The 19404-nt window shown below is 43.9% G+C and overlaps 1 protein-coding gene across 1 annotated transcript in view; it reads right to left on the bottom strand.

Annotated features, from left to right (window-relative positions):
• Nucleotides 1-17334, bottom strand: part of LOC144133393 (uncharacterized) — a 32537-nt gene extending 15203 nt beyond the window's left edge. The window contains exons 1-4 of the mRNA XM_077666475.1: nucleotides 16567-17334; nucleotides 3705-3887; nucleotides 1396-1551; nucleotides 198-307 (exon numbers count right to left, since the gene is read on the bottom strand). Coding sequence (XP_077522601.1) covers nucleotides 198-307; nucleotides 1396-1551; nucleotides 3705-3887; nucleotides 16567-16627 — 510 coding nt within the window. The 5' untranslated portion in view covers nucleotides 16628-17334. The remainder of the gene's footprint in view (nucleotides 1-197; nucleotides 308-1395; nucleotides 1552-3704; nucleotides 3888-16566) is intronic.
• Between the last annotated feature and the right edge of the window lie 2070 nt (nucleotides 17335-19404).

Raw genomic sequence — 19404 nt, 5'->3', positions numbered from 1 at the left:
GCAACCAAGTTCTTACGTAGACTTCAATTTGTCCATAGCCTTCCTTTGTTTACATACTGCAAGCATTTCTAGCAGGATCCTCAACTGGCATTTCAAGCTGGGCGAAGGCTACAGCAGCCACGAACCTGCTGCGCTAGTAATACGAACGCATCGAAGCTCAAGACAGGCAGGTGAGGCGTCGATGGGTCTGCACTGACCTCCACTATGGCACCAATGTCGCGCACGTACGTCCTTTCCGTGTCCACGACTTCAAGCAGCACACGGTCCAGGTAGCTGGGCTGGTCTGGACCGCAGCCGGGCTCGCCCCCTGTACAATGTAAATTTACACACCCTCAAGACACTGCCAACATCGCAATGCTCATGCAAGCTCTTTTGTCTCCACACACTCTAGCGGGCCTTGCAAAACCAAGAATCATAGAAGATTTACAACACCGTAAGACTATTCATACCTGCACTTTCAAGGAACTGCAAATGTTCGGTCAAAGAATGTAGTGGTGCTTGTGGGATGAGTGACTAGTGATAAAGCACTTAACAGGTTTCAGGGAGCATATTTACCAAAACAGAAGAAAAGTCTTTGAGGAAGTCACTGACATTGAATTGTGGCAGCTGAACAAAAGCTTGGATGCACATCAAAATATTCAGTCCAGATAGTGTTCTTAAGCAGTTCCGACTCTAGTTTCACTTTACTGCGGAGCAAAATCCATTGCGATACCTCTCTGCAGTAAATGGTATCCACCTGTGTTCCCACATTTTGTGCTGGCAGCTTCCACAAAATTTGGTGAACCCAACATGTTCAACAGTTTGCGCCAACTCTGTAGTCGGCCTCAAAAGTAGCATGAAGTGGCTTCTCCTGGCATGTGAAGTAAACCTTAACAGTAAACAAAGCAGTATGACTGTCCCAAAAGGAACTTTCAAGCCTGCTCCTACTTCTGACCTCTTTTAATGTATCCAATGGCTACGATGCACTTCCTCGAAAATTTCCCCTAACGTGTTCAGTTCTGGTTCGCCATTTAAAAGGTTACCAATGAAAGTGACATCACTGAAAAAAGGATTACTCCGGAATGAACCCTTGCTACGTCTCCAACATGCATAGAAAAAAGAAAAGACAGGTGATCAATGAAAGTGACATCATTGAAAAAGGATCACTGTAGAATAGAGCCCCTGCATGTCTCCTACGCGAACAGAAAGAATAGGAGATAGGTGAGCATTGAAAGTGACATCACTGAAAAAAGATCCCCCCAGAATAGAGCCCCTGCCACATCTGCAATGTGAATAGGAAGATGAGGAGGAAACAGGAGCGCAATAAAAGTGACATCAATGAAAAAGAATCACCCCGGAATACAGTCCCTGCCATGTCTCCTACGCAAATAGAAAGAAGAGGGGAGATGTACTAACCATGGGGATGGGTGAGCAGGCCTCTATGCATGGCCGCAGCACTGCTATCAGCAAACGTGGCACGACATAGGGCTCGGTTCCCGCGCAGGGCAGCAGGAATGTCATCTTCCAGACTTTCAACACTAGCCAGGTAGGACTTTTTCACACCACCCAGTCCTAAAGGAAACAAGTTTGATCAGTGTCGTGCCTTATTAGGCTTGTAGCACAAAGAACTTGTTAGAAAACACTTTGTCTACGTTGGAAATTTTGCACACAAGGGTTTGTCGATCACACAAACGTGACTGACAAGCACTGAAGCAGAACATCAAGGCAATGAGAAATAAAAGCACTTGGAGAATGAAAACAATGTTCTCTTGCACTAGTAGGATTCTAGACATCCACATGCGGGATTCAATCTCAGCACTTCAGGCCACTCAGCCTATGCACCATTGTGCTATATAACAATAGTTGGAGTAATAATACTAGGCTGAAATTTTACTCTGTTAGAAAAAAACGTATATCAATGTTTTGCAACATGTTACACGATAAGCGAATTGTTTTAAGGTTGCATGCTCCAGAAAGCCGGAGTACTGAAATGAATCAAACTAACGAAATTTTGTTTGTCCACAACTGCTGCTGGTTACATCAAGTAGACAAAACTTGTGCATAAGGGCATACGAAAAGTTTGTGCCAAATAAATTCTTTCATATCCCTATGCTTCCCAGGCTACCCCTAGTTATTACGACTGATTCACTGACCACTAAAAAACGAGCTTCCAGGAAACAATTAAAAATTTATGCTCGTACTAGTCTCCGGAAAATACCATTGCCCCAACGAGTACAAAATGCTGCCTAAGGAAAAAGTTAATGCAGGACATGACACCACATTCTGCAAAATCAGAAGCTGGCATGCCACCATCTTAACCAGCCAACCCTGCCAACTGTTGCACCCTGTTTTCTTGTTTTGTTTTGTCGTTACCACACCTTTTCCACCTCTCTACCTAATTAGTGCTGTGGTATCAATGACACTGAGGTGGCAGAGCCACTACTGCTGCACAGACATTGGTAACAATGGTGCTATTACTAGGGCTTGTTAGGTGAAATAGACTCCCAATGCAAGAAAAAAAAAGCAAAGCAGGTGACTACCGCCACCTTTTCACAACACAATTGGCATACATGAGGTGCTTCCTGTATTGCATCCTTCTATTGTATAAAAAACCTGCAGAACTAAAGTGTGGACAAACAGCAGGATGCAATACGAGTGCTGACTGTCAGCCAAGTTTTCGAACCAAAAACAACATGTTAGTGAAGGGTCCACAAAATCTGTACCTACGCAAGAAAATCAACTTGCATCACTGCAAAGCTGTCACTAAATCATTGCATCGGTTAACAGTCAACACTCAACTTACAGCCATCCTTGCATTTCTTGCACTTTCTTTCATACATTGGATCTGTATGCACTCGTACACAATTCTTACCTCATTTTTTTTTCCCACCAAAACCCTAGAAACAGAAATTCCCTTCCATCAGATCTGGCAGATAATGCTTAAGAAAAGAGCAAAGCCGGAGCGAAAGAGGCAAAGTAACAGTGCGCTGTGTCAAGTACAATGCGACTTTTGTTCTCTATCTTCCATCTTGATCATTAAAGGGCAACTCCAAGGGTATTTCGAGGTTCACGCAGTTTTTCTATACTTTTACTGTGGGCTCTTCTCAGCTTCCAGACTTTTTTTTTAATGCAAAAGTTTGCAGCTGTGCAGCATTTTGCTTCAGCACAAAACATATTTTAGAATTCCCATTGTGCAAAGTCAATAGGGGCCAATTCTGCAGGCAACCCTGCTGTTGTGACATCACAAACATTCCTTACCCATTGACACTCGCTCTGCAATCGCTGACCAAGAAAGTGTTGGGCTCACTGTCAGTCGTAAAGTCATAAAAAGACATTTCATGAAAGAGGTCACCGCTTAGGGTTGTTTTTTTAATCAATTATTTTCAGATACTCCACAAATTAGGCTACCAATTGCAGTCACTTGCTTAACCTTTCGACGTGCATCCAAGAATTTTATTGTACAATGTTCTTTATATCGTCTATCTCTATGGTGAAGCACTGGCTCTGACTGCACAAGCCGGTTCCAGTTGTTGTTCCCCATTTCACTTTTTAAAAATTGCTTCGCTCATTACCACGAAAAATAGTTTACTGCAACAAAGAAAAAGAGAGTGAGGCCTAACACACACAATGTGAACATCAACTAAAAATGTTCACACGCAACAGAGTGGCCCTTTAACACTGCGGTTTTTCTCCAAATAGAAGCCGAAAGTGTAGCGTGCACACACCAGGGGGCAGCAGAGAGGACGATGAGGACGAAGATGAAGAGCAGTCTGAGCTAGAGCTGAGCGGGCGACGGGAAGGTGGCGGTGCACGAGTCGGCGGCGGGCAGGAGGACCCATCGGAGCGCAGCTCAGATGCAAGGGTGTCGTACATAGCAAGCAGAGAGCCGCTAATTTCAAGCGACGGGCCTGCGTGCACCCAGGAAAGAGAGGCACAAAGAAAGACAGAAAAGAAATTGAGCTGCGTTCGACATTCTCCGCAGACAGCAATCGCCACCTGTCCCGCACATGTGAAAGCTTTGTTCACAAGCATTGAAACACTTTTCACTAAAGGGACATTGAGGATTTCTCCACGCAATTTTTTCCTTTGTAAAATTTGATTTTCTGGTCTTCAGTGGCACTTCTTATGTTTGGCAGCAAAAGGTGCATTTATTGCCAAGAAATTTGGAGTTAAAAATGGCATACTTTTTTACCTCCCACTCAATTCAATCTCAAGACGGTGATGACGACATCCAGAGTATTAAGGACTCTACGGCTGCTGCCTTGACATCGAATGGCAATATTGTCTAGCCTCAGAGATCTGAAGACAAAAAATTCCTCAATATCACTGAAGTTCAGCTTGTGAAAACAGCCTGCGGCAGCGATACCTGTATTTTATTCTTTGGCGTTTTGTAGCATATAAAAGCAACTTTTTTTTTTTTTTCAATGACAGCAGCCTCTTTATCATCAGAATGCAATGACCAATGAATCAATCAATACAAGTCAACTTCAATTTGACCTAGTGTAACTTTATAAGTAGCGTTTCCTTTGTCACTAGAAGCCTTCTCTTTCATTTTGGTACTGCTAGTACATGGAATCTTAGTGGAAAAGGAAAAACAGCTCAGCCAAGGCCTTTTTAACAGTACTAATGCATAAATTTAAAGCTGTATAGACACTAAATTTCGGCCTCATGTTTTCTTCTTTGTAATGATGCATATTTCACTCAAAGCAACCTTCCCTCCTGGTGATTTCAACTATTGAGGCTTTACTTACTCTAGAGGCTAACGAATTTTAGGCTGTCTTTAGTACTGTAGAGAATTAAAACAATGAAGCAGCAATTATATCATAGTTTCCTTCATGCCTCATGTGACCTATGAAGTAACAGCCATCACTCAGAAGTTGAAACCGACACCAAAACACGCGAGAGAAGAAATTAGATATTATTTAGCAGTTGTAAGTACATGCTGATCCATGTACACTAACATCTTATGCAACTGTTAAGAGAAGAAAACACGCAACCAAAAATTTGGTGTCTATGCTAGGTCGGTGTCACCTTTGCACCCATCTGTAAAACAAGCATTTTATTGCTATTATTGAATCTTGATGTCCAAGGAGGCAAGCAGTCGTCAAGAATACTCTCTCATGAGTAATTTGTTTTTGCTTTCTTAACTTTGGTGCAGGCACTTTTGAGATTCCAATAAAGGCGACTAAGGTTAGCCTGTTCTAACACAGCATAAATATGGGATTAAAAATAATATTATGCGCGATCTCTAAATCAGTTCCGAGTGGATGTTTTCGTGGGGCCAAAGGAACAAGTCCACTGGCCGTGTTCTTTACGCCATCTTCATTCAATGCAGGTCGTAGCCGTGTGTACTGCAGCTAAGCAAAAGCGCGCAGCTTTGTGGAAGCCGAAGCTGACGTCACCTTCCGTCGAAATGTACAAAGCTGCTCTCTCGTGAGCTGCTTTTGCCCGCTGATAGCTCTGTGGATTCGCTTCCAACTGGATCTGTTCAGATGGTCAGCTGCAGCATCTGCAGTGCTACGCAGTTTTAGTAGGGCACGATACGGACACATTCGCTGTAACATGCTCACAGTCTAGTGATCTTATTAGTAATCCACAAGATGACTCTGTCCTTGTCCCACGTGTAAAGACAGAACCGATCTAACTTAAGGGTCAGGCTCAGTGTAACATGAACAACACTTACATTGTCTCTCCTCATTAATTTATCAACGTTGCGCTGCATTTAAAAAATGCCATCTCAGGAAAATGCATCCGTGGTAAATGCCCTCTCCCCCACCCATTTTTTTCCCCTCTCAAGAGTGTACCTGGACATCAAAGAACACATGTTATAGCTAGGCAAGTCCATCTATGTTTACAGCAACTATCATTCAATAGACCAGGAAGAAGAGTGAATAGAAAAAATAGAAACAAGCATATCACCGCAGCTGTTATGCCCTCTCACTTTTGACAGCCAGCATATATATATATTACATTTCATTTTGAGTGCCCATGCACAAGCGCTCACACATTCAATTATTACGTTAACGTTTCACTCTCCAACAAAAACAGTATTGTTGCATTTGTCACTGCCCTGAGAGTGCAGCCTAGTCAAGGCACAAGTGTTCAGGAGACACAAGCTGTGAAAAGATGACAGAGCTTGACAGTAACACCCACAACTCAGCCAAGTCAGAACTGCATGTATGCTAATCAGCCCAATGTGACAAGCATGATGGGTGCCAATATCAGCCTCAAGGTGAGCAGGCCCTTCACCATTGCTCATTGCTGTACAAAATAATAACAAAACTATTTTTCCTATTTCATGCAGAAGCAACATATTGAAACCAACTTTAGGGCACACATAAAAACAGGGTTAAGCAAGGTTGAAATTTTGGCCCTTATGCTATCAATATTTCCATCGTGCAGCCATATCTTACTGAATCTTGTTGGCATTAAAGAGATGACACTTGGTTACAGGCTGCTAACCTTAGTTGCCATTCTTGGAAGCTCAAAAGTGGCGATGTCAAAGTTAAGAATGGGGAAGAAGATTCCTCGTCTTCATACTTACGTCAAATAATGCCATTATACAGCAGTATAATTCATTGTGGGCCAAAGGTTACAACATGGCTTAGTCCATCTCTGCACATTCGACGCTTCATTTACTGAGCCCCCTCCCCCCCTTTAGGTTGCACTAATATTGCATCTGTGTAGAATGTCATGTTAAGCAAGGCTCTTGACAGTGGTGTTGACGTTTAAGCAACATAGCCTGAAGAGCCTGCTGCCTTTCTTTGCTGCAGATCACTGTACGTGCAGCCAGCACCAAGCACTTAGGAAAGAAGCAGCCTTCTCACGTGCCTTATCAGCGGGCCACCTGACTACATAAAGAATCCATCATTGCTGCTCCTCGTACTTGGCAGTGGCAATGATGTACAAGCAACATCGCTTAAAAAGCCTGCTGCCTTTCTTTTTCTGCAGGTTGGCGTCAGTATGTTCTGAATTTTCAATTTTGTATTTCTGTCGAAGTTTCCACCAAGTTTCTGATGTTTTTCTCGTTTGTTTAGCACAGTTCGGTATTGTACTTCAAAGATGTCAGAAGATCTTGCAAAGCTATAAGAGGACTTAAAAGCTGAGTTTGTTAAAGACAAAAAAGAGCTTAAACAAAAAATGAACGCATTTAAAGATGCAATAGAAAGAGAATTGAGGAATGAAATCTGAGAGCTGCGCACTGAACAATGTATTATGACGTACAGCCTTGATTTTATGCACTCACAAATCAAGGAAATTCAGAAGCAGGAAGCTGAGTGACTAAAAAACGCAAAACAAGGGAAAGAGAATGACATGCTTACTTCGAAATGTCAAGACACCGGAAAACAAGATGACGGATTGAAAAAAGACGTTATTTGGAACAGTACTTGCATAATGCGAATCTTGAAATCCAGGGCGTCATTGAAACTGAAAATGGCTTATGGTTTAGGGGGCTTAACGTCCCAAAGCGACTCAGGCTATGAGGGAAGCGGCAGTGAAGGGCTCCGGAAATTTCGACCACCTGGGGTTCTTTTAATGTGCACTGACATCGCACAGTACATGGACCTCTAGAATTTTGCCTCCATCGAAATTCGACCGCCACGGCCGAGACCAAATGCACATCTTTCGGGTTAGCAGCCGAGCGCTATAACCACTGAACCACCACAGCGGCACATTGGAACTGAAAATGAGAGCTGAAAAATCGACATTTTGTCTCACATTGGAACCGCAATCAATGAGCCCATCCATGAATCCGACACTGAATCCTGTCACGGGGTACGTAAGCACAATTCTGACAAGGAGAGTATCATTGTGCAATTCTAGTTGCGAGCAAAGAGAAACACAATGCTGAGAAGTGCAAAGAAAGTAAGACTTGACAACAGTACCCTCGGGTCTAGATGACAAGACTCCTATCCATGTGAAAAAGAATCTTTGCGGGGCACAAACGAAACTTCTCGGAATGGCTGTTCAAAGGAAACATGAATGCAAGTGGCAGTTGATCTGGACTAACAATGGCTAAATCTTTCCTAGGAGGACCAACAACTCTGAGATGATACACATTTCTAAGGAAACCGATTTTGTGAAGATAAGCTGAGGTGCACCTGCCAACATTCAGGAGTCAACCACAACTCTGTCCTTCCCAACCATCTCACGACTTCAACCCTGGTCACATTTTTCTCTTTTTGCACTTAAACACTCGATTGGCTGAAATGAATGCTGGCTGAAACCTGGAACATCTTACCAATTGCCCAAATAGACGAGGAGGGGATGTTGCTATTTATATTGAAAAATGCCGGAAATGTTATAAGATTCCTGAATTTTGCACAACAAATGAAAACTATGAAATACTGACCATAACACATAATTCTGAAATCATTTCAGTACCGTACCGACCTCCCAACAGGAATATTGCACAGTTTATAACTTTTTCAAACTTTTTAAATTATGCTGGTATATCAACAAATTACAGCTAATACACGGGCAAGATATTAATACAGACATGTTAGAGAACAGCATCGCTGCATGTGACTTTGCCGCCATACTTCGGTCAATGGGTTCTATGAACTCGGTATCACCAACTCTGGTCACATTGTACGTCATCTTGTCTTGGTCTCTTAATCACAGATATTGAATCCATTGTTTCAGCCGTTGGAACAATCACGTATGACCTTAGTGACGACTGCCCTGTCTTTATATAAAGTCTCATCAAGGAGAGACAGAATACAGAAGTTGTCAATATCAGTCCTACACAATACAGTACGTATCGGATGAGGCTCTTGAATCCTTCAAACGCGATAGTGGTGCACATGACTGGTCCTCTTTATTCAATATAAAAGATGCCAATAATGCGCACTCAGAGTTTATCACAGTTTTTGCAGAAATATAAGCTAAGCACGTCCTGTTTTAAGAACATCAAGCAATCTAAATGAATAAGAAAACCATGGATCACACCGGAGCTTAAAACAATGATTGCAACAGAAACAAGCTGTGTCACACCTTCTTAAAAGAATCAACTCTCCTGAATCTTTAATCTTGCTCAAAAAAAGAAGAAATAAGTTGAATACTGAGCTACGACAGGCTAAGATAGTGCATCACCAAAAGCTGTTCTCTATTATAATGAAAAGCTTAGACACCATCTGGAAAACTGTAAATAACTTCTTGGGCCGCAATGCGAAAAATGCACCTGAACGAATACTCCACAAAAGCCGCAAGCTATATGGCCAGTCACTTGCTGAACATTTTAACAATTTTTTTAATTACCCATGAGCCTATGATACCGCTACCTGAAGTTCCCTATCCTGTAGCCCCATCGAAAGCTCTTTTCTTGAACCCATCAATGAGACAGAGGTATACACAATCTTTATGAATTTAAATAATAACAAAGCGTTAGATGTTGACAATATCCAGATAGAGCCAGTGAAACATGTACTATCTCTTGTTGCGCCTTTGCTAGCGCACATATTTATTTGGCAGTTGAAACGGGAGTTCTGCCGGGAGAAGTGAAGAAAGCAATGGTAACAGCTGTGCTTAAAGGTGGTTATAAAGATGTAGTATCAAATTACAGACCAATATCTGTGATTCCGTTTTCTTTTTCGAAGAGGTTAGAAAAAGTAATTTTTTCTCATCTGTCGAAGTTTTTTAATGCAAAGCAAACCTTGTCTGATGCACAATTTGGTTTTGAAAGAGCAAGTCAACGAAAACAGCTCTATTAGCACTTAAGGAATGTACACTGCGAAACATCAAAATAGGTATTCTTACTCAAGGACACTTCATTGATGTCAATAAAGCTTAAAGTTCCCTTAACCACTAAGTTTTAACTCACAAATTTTCTAAGAATGGAGTTCACGGAACTCATGAAATTATACTTGAATAATCGGCAACACTCCGTCTATATAGGAAGTCATCAGTCTTTTTTGTCAGTACAAAATGGTGTGCCTCAAGGAAACATTCTGGGCCAGTTACTTTTTAATGTCTACATAAATGACACTGTCCATATTGATGATATTACAAAATTTATTATATACACGGATGATAGCAGTATACTTATCTCTGGCCCTGACGTAAACAATATAACAGAAAAGTGCGATGCATTGCTTGCCGGACTGCAGAACTGGCCCTATTCTAATTGCCTCCAGATAAATCCAAGATTAAGGTAATAACTTTCCGTGCAATAAACACGCCAGCTCAACTACCACATGTTTTTAGATACACAGGTCAGAAAGTTAAAATTGTAGATAAGCCCAAAATCCTTGGGGTTACCTTCCCAACCCGTCTGAGTAGAGATTGGCATGTAGATATTATATGCAAAAAAAATGCGCTTAAATAGCAGGAGTGCTATCACAATGCCAATGGCTTCTCCCCACTCAGGTGAAAATTCAAATTTATCATGCTCTCTTTGGTTCTGATTTGAATTACTCCAACTTCTCTTGGGTGACCACGAAAAAAACAAATACAACAAAAATAACAGTTCTGCAGAAGAAAACGATTCACTATATTGCAAACCTACCCCATCACTCCCCGACGCGAATTGCTTTCCAGAATTACAAAAAATTACGCTTCGAGCATATGTACGTTTTTCGAATTTTTCGCTCGTTTTACTATTCTTCTCCTGCCTTTTGGGGATTTCTTAATAAGTACTGTGCATTTAAGGTCGCCATCATACCAAATCTGCACCCTAAACATCGAATCTCTGGTTTATACCATACTTTCAAAATAATTATAAACTACAAGCACAAGGACACAACTTGCTATCTGCTCCTAATAAATACCAATCTCTAGCTAACATTACCCCAAATGAGCTTAAAAAGTAATTTGTTAATATATAGCAAGGTTGTATAGGCCTGTGTAAACTGTTTTTATCACACCTGCATATTGAGTATTCATTTCTGTCTTTTCCTTGTCTCTTTTCACTTGCAACCTTGTAAAAAATTCTGTCTGTTTGCACTTGCTTTGGTTTGTATAAATTGAGACCTATACACATCTAATAAACATGTTCCTAATATCTGTTCACAATGTCATGTTACTTCAAATATTCTCATGCAAATCAAGCTCGTCCAGTTATGTGTGTTGTGCCGTTTACTGCCATTTTAAAGGTTCTTGGGCTCAGTAAAGCTGTTTTATAGCAGCTTTTAGTCCTGCAATCTCTCCAGGATGTATCATTTTTTCTGCAAAAATAAAGTGAATTGAATTGAATGAAGTGTCATTTGTAAAAAAAAAAAATGGAATGGCAGAACAAGCGTTCAACTGGGGACTATCTCAGCCAGAACACAACACTTGATCCTCACTAAGCATGTGTTATACCCGTGTTACACGGGCGTTTTCAACGGCAGTTCAGTTGACTCTAAGATGAACTGAATGGCAGTTCGCGGTGTTACACGGCAATGCTAACTGCCGTTGAAATCTCAAAGGCAGTTGAGTTTGACTGAGATCAGGGATCCCAGTTGAACGGCCAACTGACAAGATGGCGACCTACGGACCGATTGCCCCCTTACTGGATTGTCTTGGCTCAGTGTGCTTCGGCACGCGCAAATTTCTACCCCAAAGCAAAAAATACACAAAAAGAATTGTCACTATAGGAAAGAATATATACGCTACGATCATTTACAACAAGAAAAAAATGCATACACTGCTTTTTTCTTATTTTCAGTTCGCTCTAGACGCGAGGTCACGCGGTTAGAGTGCTAACTGAACTGAACGCGAAGTGCTCGTGTAACAGCTGGCGATTCAAGTAGAGTTCAACAGGAGTTGAAATCGTCAACTGGCGGTTAACTGAACTGTCATTGAAAATGCCCGTGTAACACAGGTATAAAAAAAGGCAGTAAGAATTTCTCATCTACCCCCTTTCAACTAAGCTGAGTTTGCTTCTCAATGATGTGTGATAGCTATAAACTATTGCACAGTTGTCACAGTCAAATTCGTCACCACCTTCATGACTGGCTAGCCGTGACGACTTGCCAGCATACACAGATTCTGTGAAAGCTGTCATACTCGCATCACTAGGAGGAGGCATGCCACTGAAGATGTCACTTCAAACAAAGCGGCTGATGGTGAAATGCACATCTACACAGGACAATGACACCTTTGCGAGAGCTGCATGCACTTCATAAACAGCTCGCGTTAACTAAACACAAAAGGCATCCAAGAGTTTACAGAAATGACCTCACCAGTTGTTGATGCCTGATGACCTCACACGTTGTGCACTGCTTGCATAAAAAGCACTGCCACTTTGTAGTGGCAAGAGCTCTTCGGACAGATTTAACCTAGTTCCACTGGTACTTCCAACAACCTTGACAATAGGGCGATAAAAATAGTTAAAGCTTCATTCAGTTCCCTGTCAGTCTTGTCGATTGTATTTACAGCAAAAACCTCAGCAGTGAACTGCTCACGCGAGCAGCGCACACTTTTTGAGCACTATCATCCTTTTATACCGCGCAAATTGGTCCACGATATAAGCGAATGAACAGTTTTGCACGATCTTTCAGCTCAACGATGTGTTTTGCACAATCTTTTGGCTCAACGATGCCTCAGCGACAACGCCTTCACTTAGGTGATATCCTTTGTTACCCCGGTGATAACAACCCTATCTGTGCTTTCCGGAAGGCTTATCTTTATGCCCTCGCCCCAATTGCCTGCTGTGTGTGCCTTACTGTCTTTATTTATTCACTTCTCCTGTCTCCAAGGTGCACTTCACCTTGAAATGCGCCCATACACATCCAAGCAGCACTGGCCGATAGCCAATGATTGGTCACAGTCGAGATTCATATTGGTTTCCAATGTGCTTAGAAAAACAGCAGCCTTGTGACAGAAAAGGTCTTTGCCAATATCGAGCTCAATTTCAGCGACATTGAACAGAGTGCTGATAAAGAACTTGGCCACGGTGCAATAAGCGAGTGTAAAGGCAGACCTTGGGCCAAGTGTTTAGCACATGTCTAGAAACAGCTTGTCCAAGATGGGCCGCTGAACAGCCCCCGCGGTGAGAGACAAAGTAGTACACACATGAATGTTGTATTACATAAAGGTAAATGAGGAGAGCACTGAGAAAACAATTTCTGCGACAAGAATACTTGCAATCTGTAGTGTTCTTGCTGTCATTGCTATGAATTGGGGAAGGAGTTTTTCTAGGCGAGGGGATGAATACATACGCACTTCCAAACCATCTCAGCATCAGTTCAGGTGCGCTCTTTGTAATGTGCAGCCGTATCTGCTGTTCGTCGTGGTGGTTCTGATGGCCTACAGTTATTGTAAGCTTCTGTGTATGAGATAATCCGTCACCCCTGGCATCATCGCTGAAGGTAAGTCAACCCATTCGGTAGCCTTTGAGAAATTAAACCATTCGGGCATAATGTTGGCGCCGCGGCATGACCAACCGCACTGTGCGCGCCCAGGTGCTAAGGCAGCAGTCGCACGGAGCGTAACAGGTTACAGTTCGGCAGCACCTAGACCAGTTTGCGACGTCGCCAAGAAAGCACAGCTGCATCAATGCACCGCTCTTTTTTGGCGGCGTCGCAAACATGGCTCACAGCCATCTAAGCCTAAATCACCACCAAAAGACACTCCTTGAGGGATGGCTAAGACGCGCTCATCCTAAACAGAAGTGCCTGAATTATGGGAAGCTACAATAACAGAACGAATTGCCACCTAATAATGCTTCCTTGCAACATTTAGTCCGTTTTATAAACCACATTTAACTTCAGTGAAGTGAGAACACTCAATAGATACAGCGTGGAAGGGACAGGACACAGTGGGAGACATGGCCAAGAAAGCCAGGAAAGTGCTAGAACAAACATCGGACAAAGTGCTTGGCCTAAAGTGCAGAAGAGTGACAGCTCAAGGCAGGGAACCGTATTAATGTGGTAACGTCATGGTGGAAAGCTTTTCCAATTCCTTGGCTATACTTGGCAGCTTTGCCATATCTTCGCTGTGTCAAGCCAACTAGCCTAAAATGCCACCTTAGAGAATGTTGAATATTACTTGTGGCGTAAGTCGATAGACGCAGTTTTTAAAGGAGTATAGACAACTAATTTTGGTTGTGTGTCTTCTTTTTTGCAATGATTCATAAGACATTACCAAACATGAATCAGGATATGGTATTCACCTACGACTGCTGAATAAACCCAAAAATTAGGCATCTATAGTCCTCTAACAATTCTTGGTGTCAACCGCTACAGTGGCTCACTGCAGGTCCAGTGTTTCATGGGCACTGTGTTATGAGTGCAGGCTGCTACTGCCTGGGATGAGAAAGTGGTGAGAAGCAAAGAGAGAAAATGTCCATAAGCGACTTATGTGCCTCATTTTTTTACCATTTGATTTACAGTCTGCTGCATTTTTCTTTCTGATGCAGCATCACTATCTTAATCACTTGTTTATCTAAGAACATTAGGCATATTTTTGAGTAAGCTTTGCTTTCAGCAGTGTAAATAGGGTACAATTTTGCTTCAGAATTTATAGCAATGGCAAAACCAAGGCCATCTCATATATTTGTTGTATCGCTGATTGATGCATCAATTGCTGATTGGATTGCAGACTGGTGTATACATTTTCTTGCGCTCTTCTGACCACAAGTTCGTTGCCATTTTTTATGTAAACCCTATCAGCAGTATTCCAAAAACAAAAATTATAAATTCCCAAATACTTAATTATGAACACCCCCCCACTATGATAGGCTCCCGCATAGTTTTTCACAGCGCAAGCAAGCCCAGGTTTAAGTGTACCCAATATGCTGTGGTGCTACAATAGCTCACCCAAATTTCTGCCCTTTCATAAAGTGAAACCAGTTCCTTTGTTCATTCTTCCAATTCAAAGTGGCATCTAGACCTCCCATTTATGTTGTGGGCACGCGTTTGTGTCTACATGTTAGTTTCCACTCTCTTAATGCAGGTGCAACCCGGAGGCTCTATCAAACAACACAAGACAGCGCTCACAGTGCCGCAAAAAGATGGCTTATAACTGCGAGGACCTGGAACACATTGCTGAAAACAGGCTCCATGCTTCTTCTCCTGACTGATTTGATATTTCTGTGCCTCAGTTCCCTTTCCGTTGGAGACAAAAAACAAAATTTTCTTACATGTGCCATTTGTCTTCTGCTCATACTCACGGTTTCTGCCAAGTTGTCAGCCACATGCCATTGCTGGCACCACATAAAAAAAATTGGCACATCACAGAGGCCTATAATATTCACTCCGAAATCAACACCGTAAGCCAAAGCATGCCAGGAACTGCCTAAACTGCATGCCGAAAAAGTGCTAGATTAACACTGAACAATCTACCTTTGCATGAGGATAAAACAACAAACCTTGCATACATTGCTTTGCATGCTGAAAAAGTGCTAGAACATTTAACAAAGTGCTTGACCAAAAACAAAAAGTGCTAATTGAGTGCAAAGACTTTTACCATTGGCCATATATTGGTGCCCATTTTCGCTTGGCCAACTGCAGGCCTGTCGTATTCTAAAGCAAAAATCTAGATTGGCCACCAATGATAAGCCAATGATGGACAGCTTGGCCACTGGCAATTTGCCAGGCTTGGTTCTAGCAACACATGTTGTTGGGCTAGTTGGTGCATTGTATTCAGTGATTTCTAGTGAGCTCTGGGCGCATATTGTAGTGATTTCCATATAATCATGAGGCATCTTCAATGTAGTGAAGCATAATTTCGATGGGAACCAAAACAGCAATGAGCTATTTTGTCTGTTCCAAGGAAATGCTTGAATAAAGACAAGCCCATCAAAGCAGCAGGAAGCCCTTCAGCCCTTCAGCAGATTCTTTTCACAACGTATTTTGCCAAAGCACAAAGAAGCAGCCACTCCAAACCCCATTTTCATCCACACTTTCATCACACAACTTGATGGGGTGCTTTTTTTTTTACAGAAATCTCCATTTTGCTTAGTACAGTGAAATTTATCTTATACGGGATTAAATATCTCTGTTCATAAGGAAATGTGAGTGCTTGCGACAGCAGCTATGTGCGCAGTCAAGTATTTGTATGCGGTTGGCCTTGGCTGGGCAAACAAAGCATTCAACCGACTAGCCATGTCTCGTTCTCTCAACGCGTTTTCCACAGATGTCTACGATGAACGTTTTTAACACTTCATCCCAACCCTTCAAAAAGAAGCAAGTTTTCCGAGTTATCCTCTGGGTATTCATGCAACGTTTTCCGCGCGGCCTCGTTTAGCATCAACTGCCTATTGTCGACAATCCGCTCGAGAGCCTGCGTTCCGTTTTCCCATGCCGTTCGCTTTCGTTTCCAAGGGGGCGCCGAAAGTTTTGCGAAAGCGAGTGACAAGGCCACCAGAGCGGCGAAATCCGCAGCTCTCTCGCCAGCCGCGTTGAGGACGACCGCGACGCCAGTGAGGCGCGCCTCTAAAGAAGCGCTCACAAGGACCTTATGAGGAAAAAAAAACTCAAGTGGTCCCGGGCGCAGCCTTACGGTAAGTTCAAGACACTCAAGTTCAAGACGCCGCGCGGTTCACCCCACAACTCTTTTTTCCCCCCACAGTGTACAGCGAAGCTTGAGAAATATATCCGCTGACCTCGACACTTCGGCAAGCGCATGCTGTCGGGCAGCATAACGCACACGCTTGAAACTCACCGAAAAATTCCTCCCACTGCACCGAGTCGTCAGAGTCCGAGCGGGCGTCGCCGCGGCCCATGCTCCACACGGCAGGCCGTGGCCGTCCTAGCTGTCAGTCGCACCGTCTCCGTAGAGCGGCCAGCGCGGCGTCGTAGTCGAGCAAAAATCCCGTCCGCACCGCATTCACCGCAGCGTCAACGCACAACGGCTCGCGAAAGCCATCGGCGGCCTCATTCCCCACCATGGCCCGCCGCCGGTGCGAGAACTGGGAGCGTCGCTGCAAACCCTCGACGGTCCACAAAGAATCAAAATGCCCGGCGCACCCGAGGTTTCGGTCGGGGCGAAAAAGTTTCTCGGCGCCGCCGCCGCTCTCCGTGTCCCACCAGAGCTGGAGCCGCGCCTCATGGGCGAGCTATCACATGCACTTTCGTCGCCCCGACCGCAAACACAGCAACAAGGCGCTGCTTTCTTGCGCAACCCAGCACGCACGGAGCGCGAAATAAAGAGAAAGAAGTGAATAGCAAAAAACCACTCGGGGGCACGCGCACCACACACGGCTACACAGCTGTGCCATGTGCGTCAACGACAGCGCGGACGGCGGCGCGCACGCGATCGGAAACCGCGCACCAAGTTCGGAAGTGGCGAAAAACGTTCACCGCATCTCTGAATGAATGGCCAACGTCACTGACCAGCGGCCGCTACGGACCCGTCAAAAGTTTCCGAGCGTCCGAGTCCACACTACCGAACAGCCATGCACCCCGAGGCGAAGGACATCATAACTTCCGCCAGGGCGCCAGGGCAAGCACGTAACGGTAGAGCAGCGCGTACAAAAAAATGCACGTGGGACGAGCCGCAGGCAGTACACATGCTTGTATGCTAAACTACTGGGACTTTAAATATTAGTTGTTTATGTTCGTTAGCTGCGGTTGTGATTCAAATCATTTGCATTCTGGTCGTTCGTGGCTTTGGTATGTGCGTTGGCATTGGTTTCGATTAGCTGGCCACATTGGGCAGTACCGCACGAAGTCAATCCAATCCAATTATGCAGTCATTTAAAAAGTCAAAACAAGACGAAAATTATGCAAAAGCGGCAAACGCAAATCGTTTAGAAGCTGTCCTTTTAATATTGTGTGCATATAATCTTTTCATTGTCGCGTTTATTTAAGAAAACCGTCCGTTAGAGCGTGCTGCGGTCTGAAGAAGTTATGCCAGCTAGGCTCCCTTTTCGGCCACGACGACGTACAGCTGCACGCAGAAGTTGTCGAAACAAAACAAGAAAAAGTTGCTGTCCAAGCATGCAGCCACGAACTGAAAGGCGCGCTTCGCACTCTCTTCTGTGACCTGCACACTGCGGTTTCCGTATGTTCCGAAACATCTGCGGGCACCTGCACAAAACGGAACCGTGAAATTAAAGAAAACAGAACAGTTGTGCATGGAAATCAGCCGACATAGAAACTGGCGTTTCGCCAAGCCACGAAGAATACAGAACCATGTAATAAATAGCAGATTGACAGTGCAGACAAGAAACTTGCATTGGTCTGCAGAAATGAAGAGCAAAATCATTGCATTTTCACGCTACTGTTCTCGCGTGCTGCCCTAAAGGCACTTTCGGTGCGTGTCGCCATCTGTACTGTGGACAAAAAGTTGTCCGTGCGCTGCAACCGCGGCCAATTTAAACTCCCTCTGTATTGGTTCGCTTCCCTTCGAGGCATTAAAATAAGGCTAACTCGTTACCTTCGATACTAGTGAAGGTCGGTGCAGTGGCCTTACTAATTCAAAGTTCGAACACAGTTACGTAGAAAGGTCGTTTGTTTCAACCCTTTCTTGACATTTAGCGGCTGCTAAAAGCCTACATGTATGTGTGCGCCACTTCGCAGTTGCATCTTGAGATATATAAGCCATGGATCGTGCCAGGACCTTCCAATCAAGCTGCAGAGTTCAGAACAGCGTTACCGTACGCTATTTCCGCCGATAGCTATCTATACCAGCTTGCGCTGCATAGATTTACAGCAACGAAATCACAGGACTGGTGCCGATGCCCCGATGAAAAAAAAAAAAAAAAGAATGGCTTAGCTGCGCCCCGGAAGCTTTTCCCAAGTAGCCGCGAAGAAGCTCAAACCAAAAGAGAGCGGAAGAATTAGAGATTCAGGAAGCGGAATCAGGCGTCTTCCTTCGTAGTGAATTCCAGGGATTCTAGCCTGCACACGCATACACGGAGCATGTTCGTTTGTTTTTGCCTTCGCACACAACTCCGACCCCGTGGCAGCGGAGCCCTTAATAGATATATCACTCGACGACAGCTGGGTCGACATATCCTATTGCACGGTAATACCCCTGGGCTTCGCAGAACAAGCATATCCGAACGGCGTGTCCCATTGGCTGAGATATATAGCGAGAGCAGCGTGGAACGGAAATGCCTTGTATATCACGTGGCTCCTGGGAGATAGCGCCCGCGTTTGGCGCGAGAGAATGGCTTTCTGCTCGCGTGCCGAGGCAAGACTGCGGAAAAGGAGTGTGCGCTTCGCCGCCATCCTCCATATACTCTGTCTCGTAGAAAAACAGTGCAGTGCTGTAAAAGCTGGAGACGGCGTGAGTCAGCCGAGAGAGCTATAGCGTACGCTGACGTAAACCGGTGCTCCGCAGTGTTCAAGCCCGTTCTGTAGCGAACAATTTTGTAGAGCTCAATGTATATAGGACCAAATCTGTCTTCCTGATCGAGATATGTTCTAAAGTTATGAATATACACTTACATAAATATCCTCCATGAGAAAAGCCTTTCACGGTACTCGCAATAAAATTAGAAGGGTACAAAAAATGGGAAACTCAAAAGAGAGCGCGGTGAGCATTGAGACGCAT

This window comes from Amblyomma americanum, chromosome 5 (assembly GCF_052857255.1).
Source record: "Amblyomma americanum isolate KBUSLIRL-KWMA chromosome 5, ASM5285725v1, whole genome shotgun sequence".
Classification (NCBI taxonomy): domain Eukaryota; kingdom Metazoa; phylum Arthropoda; class Arachnida; order Ixodida; family Ixodidae; genus Amblyomma; species Amblyomma americanum.
This window is presented reverse-complemented; position numbering and strand designations above follow the sequence as displayed.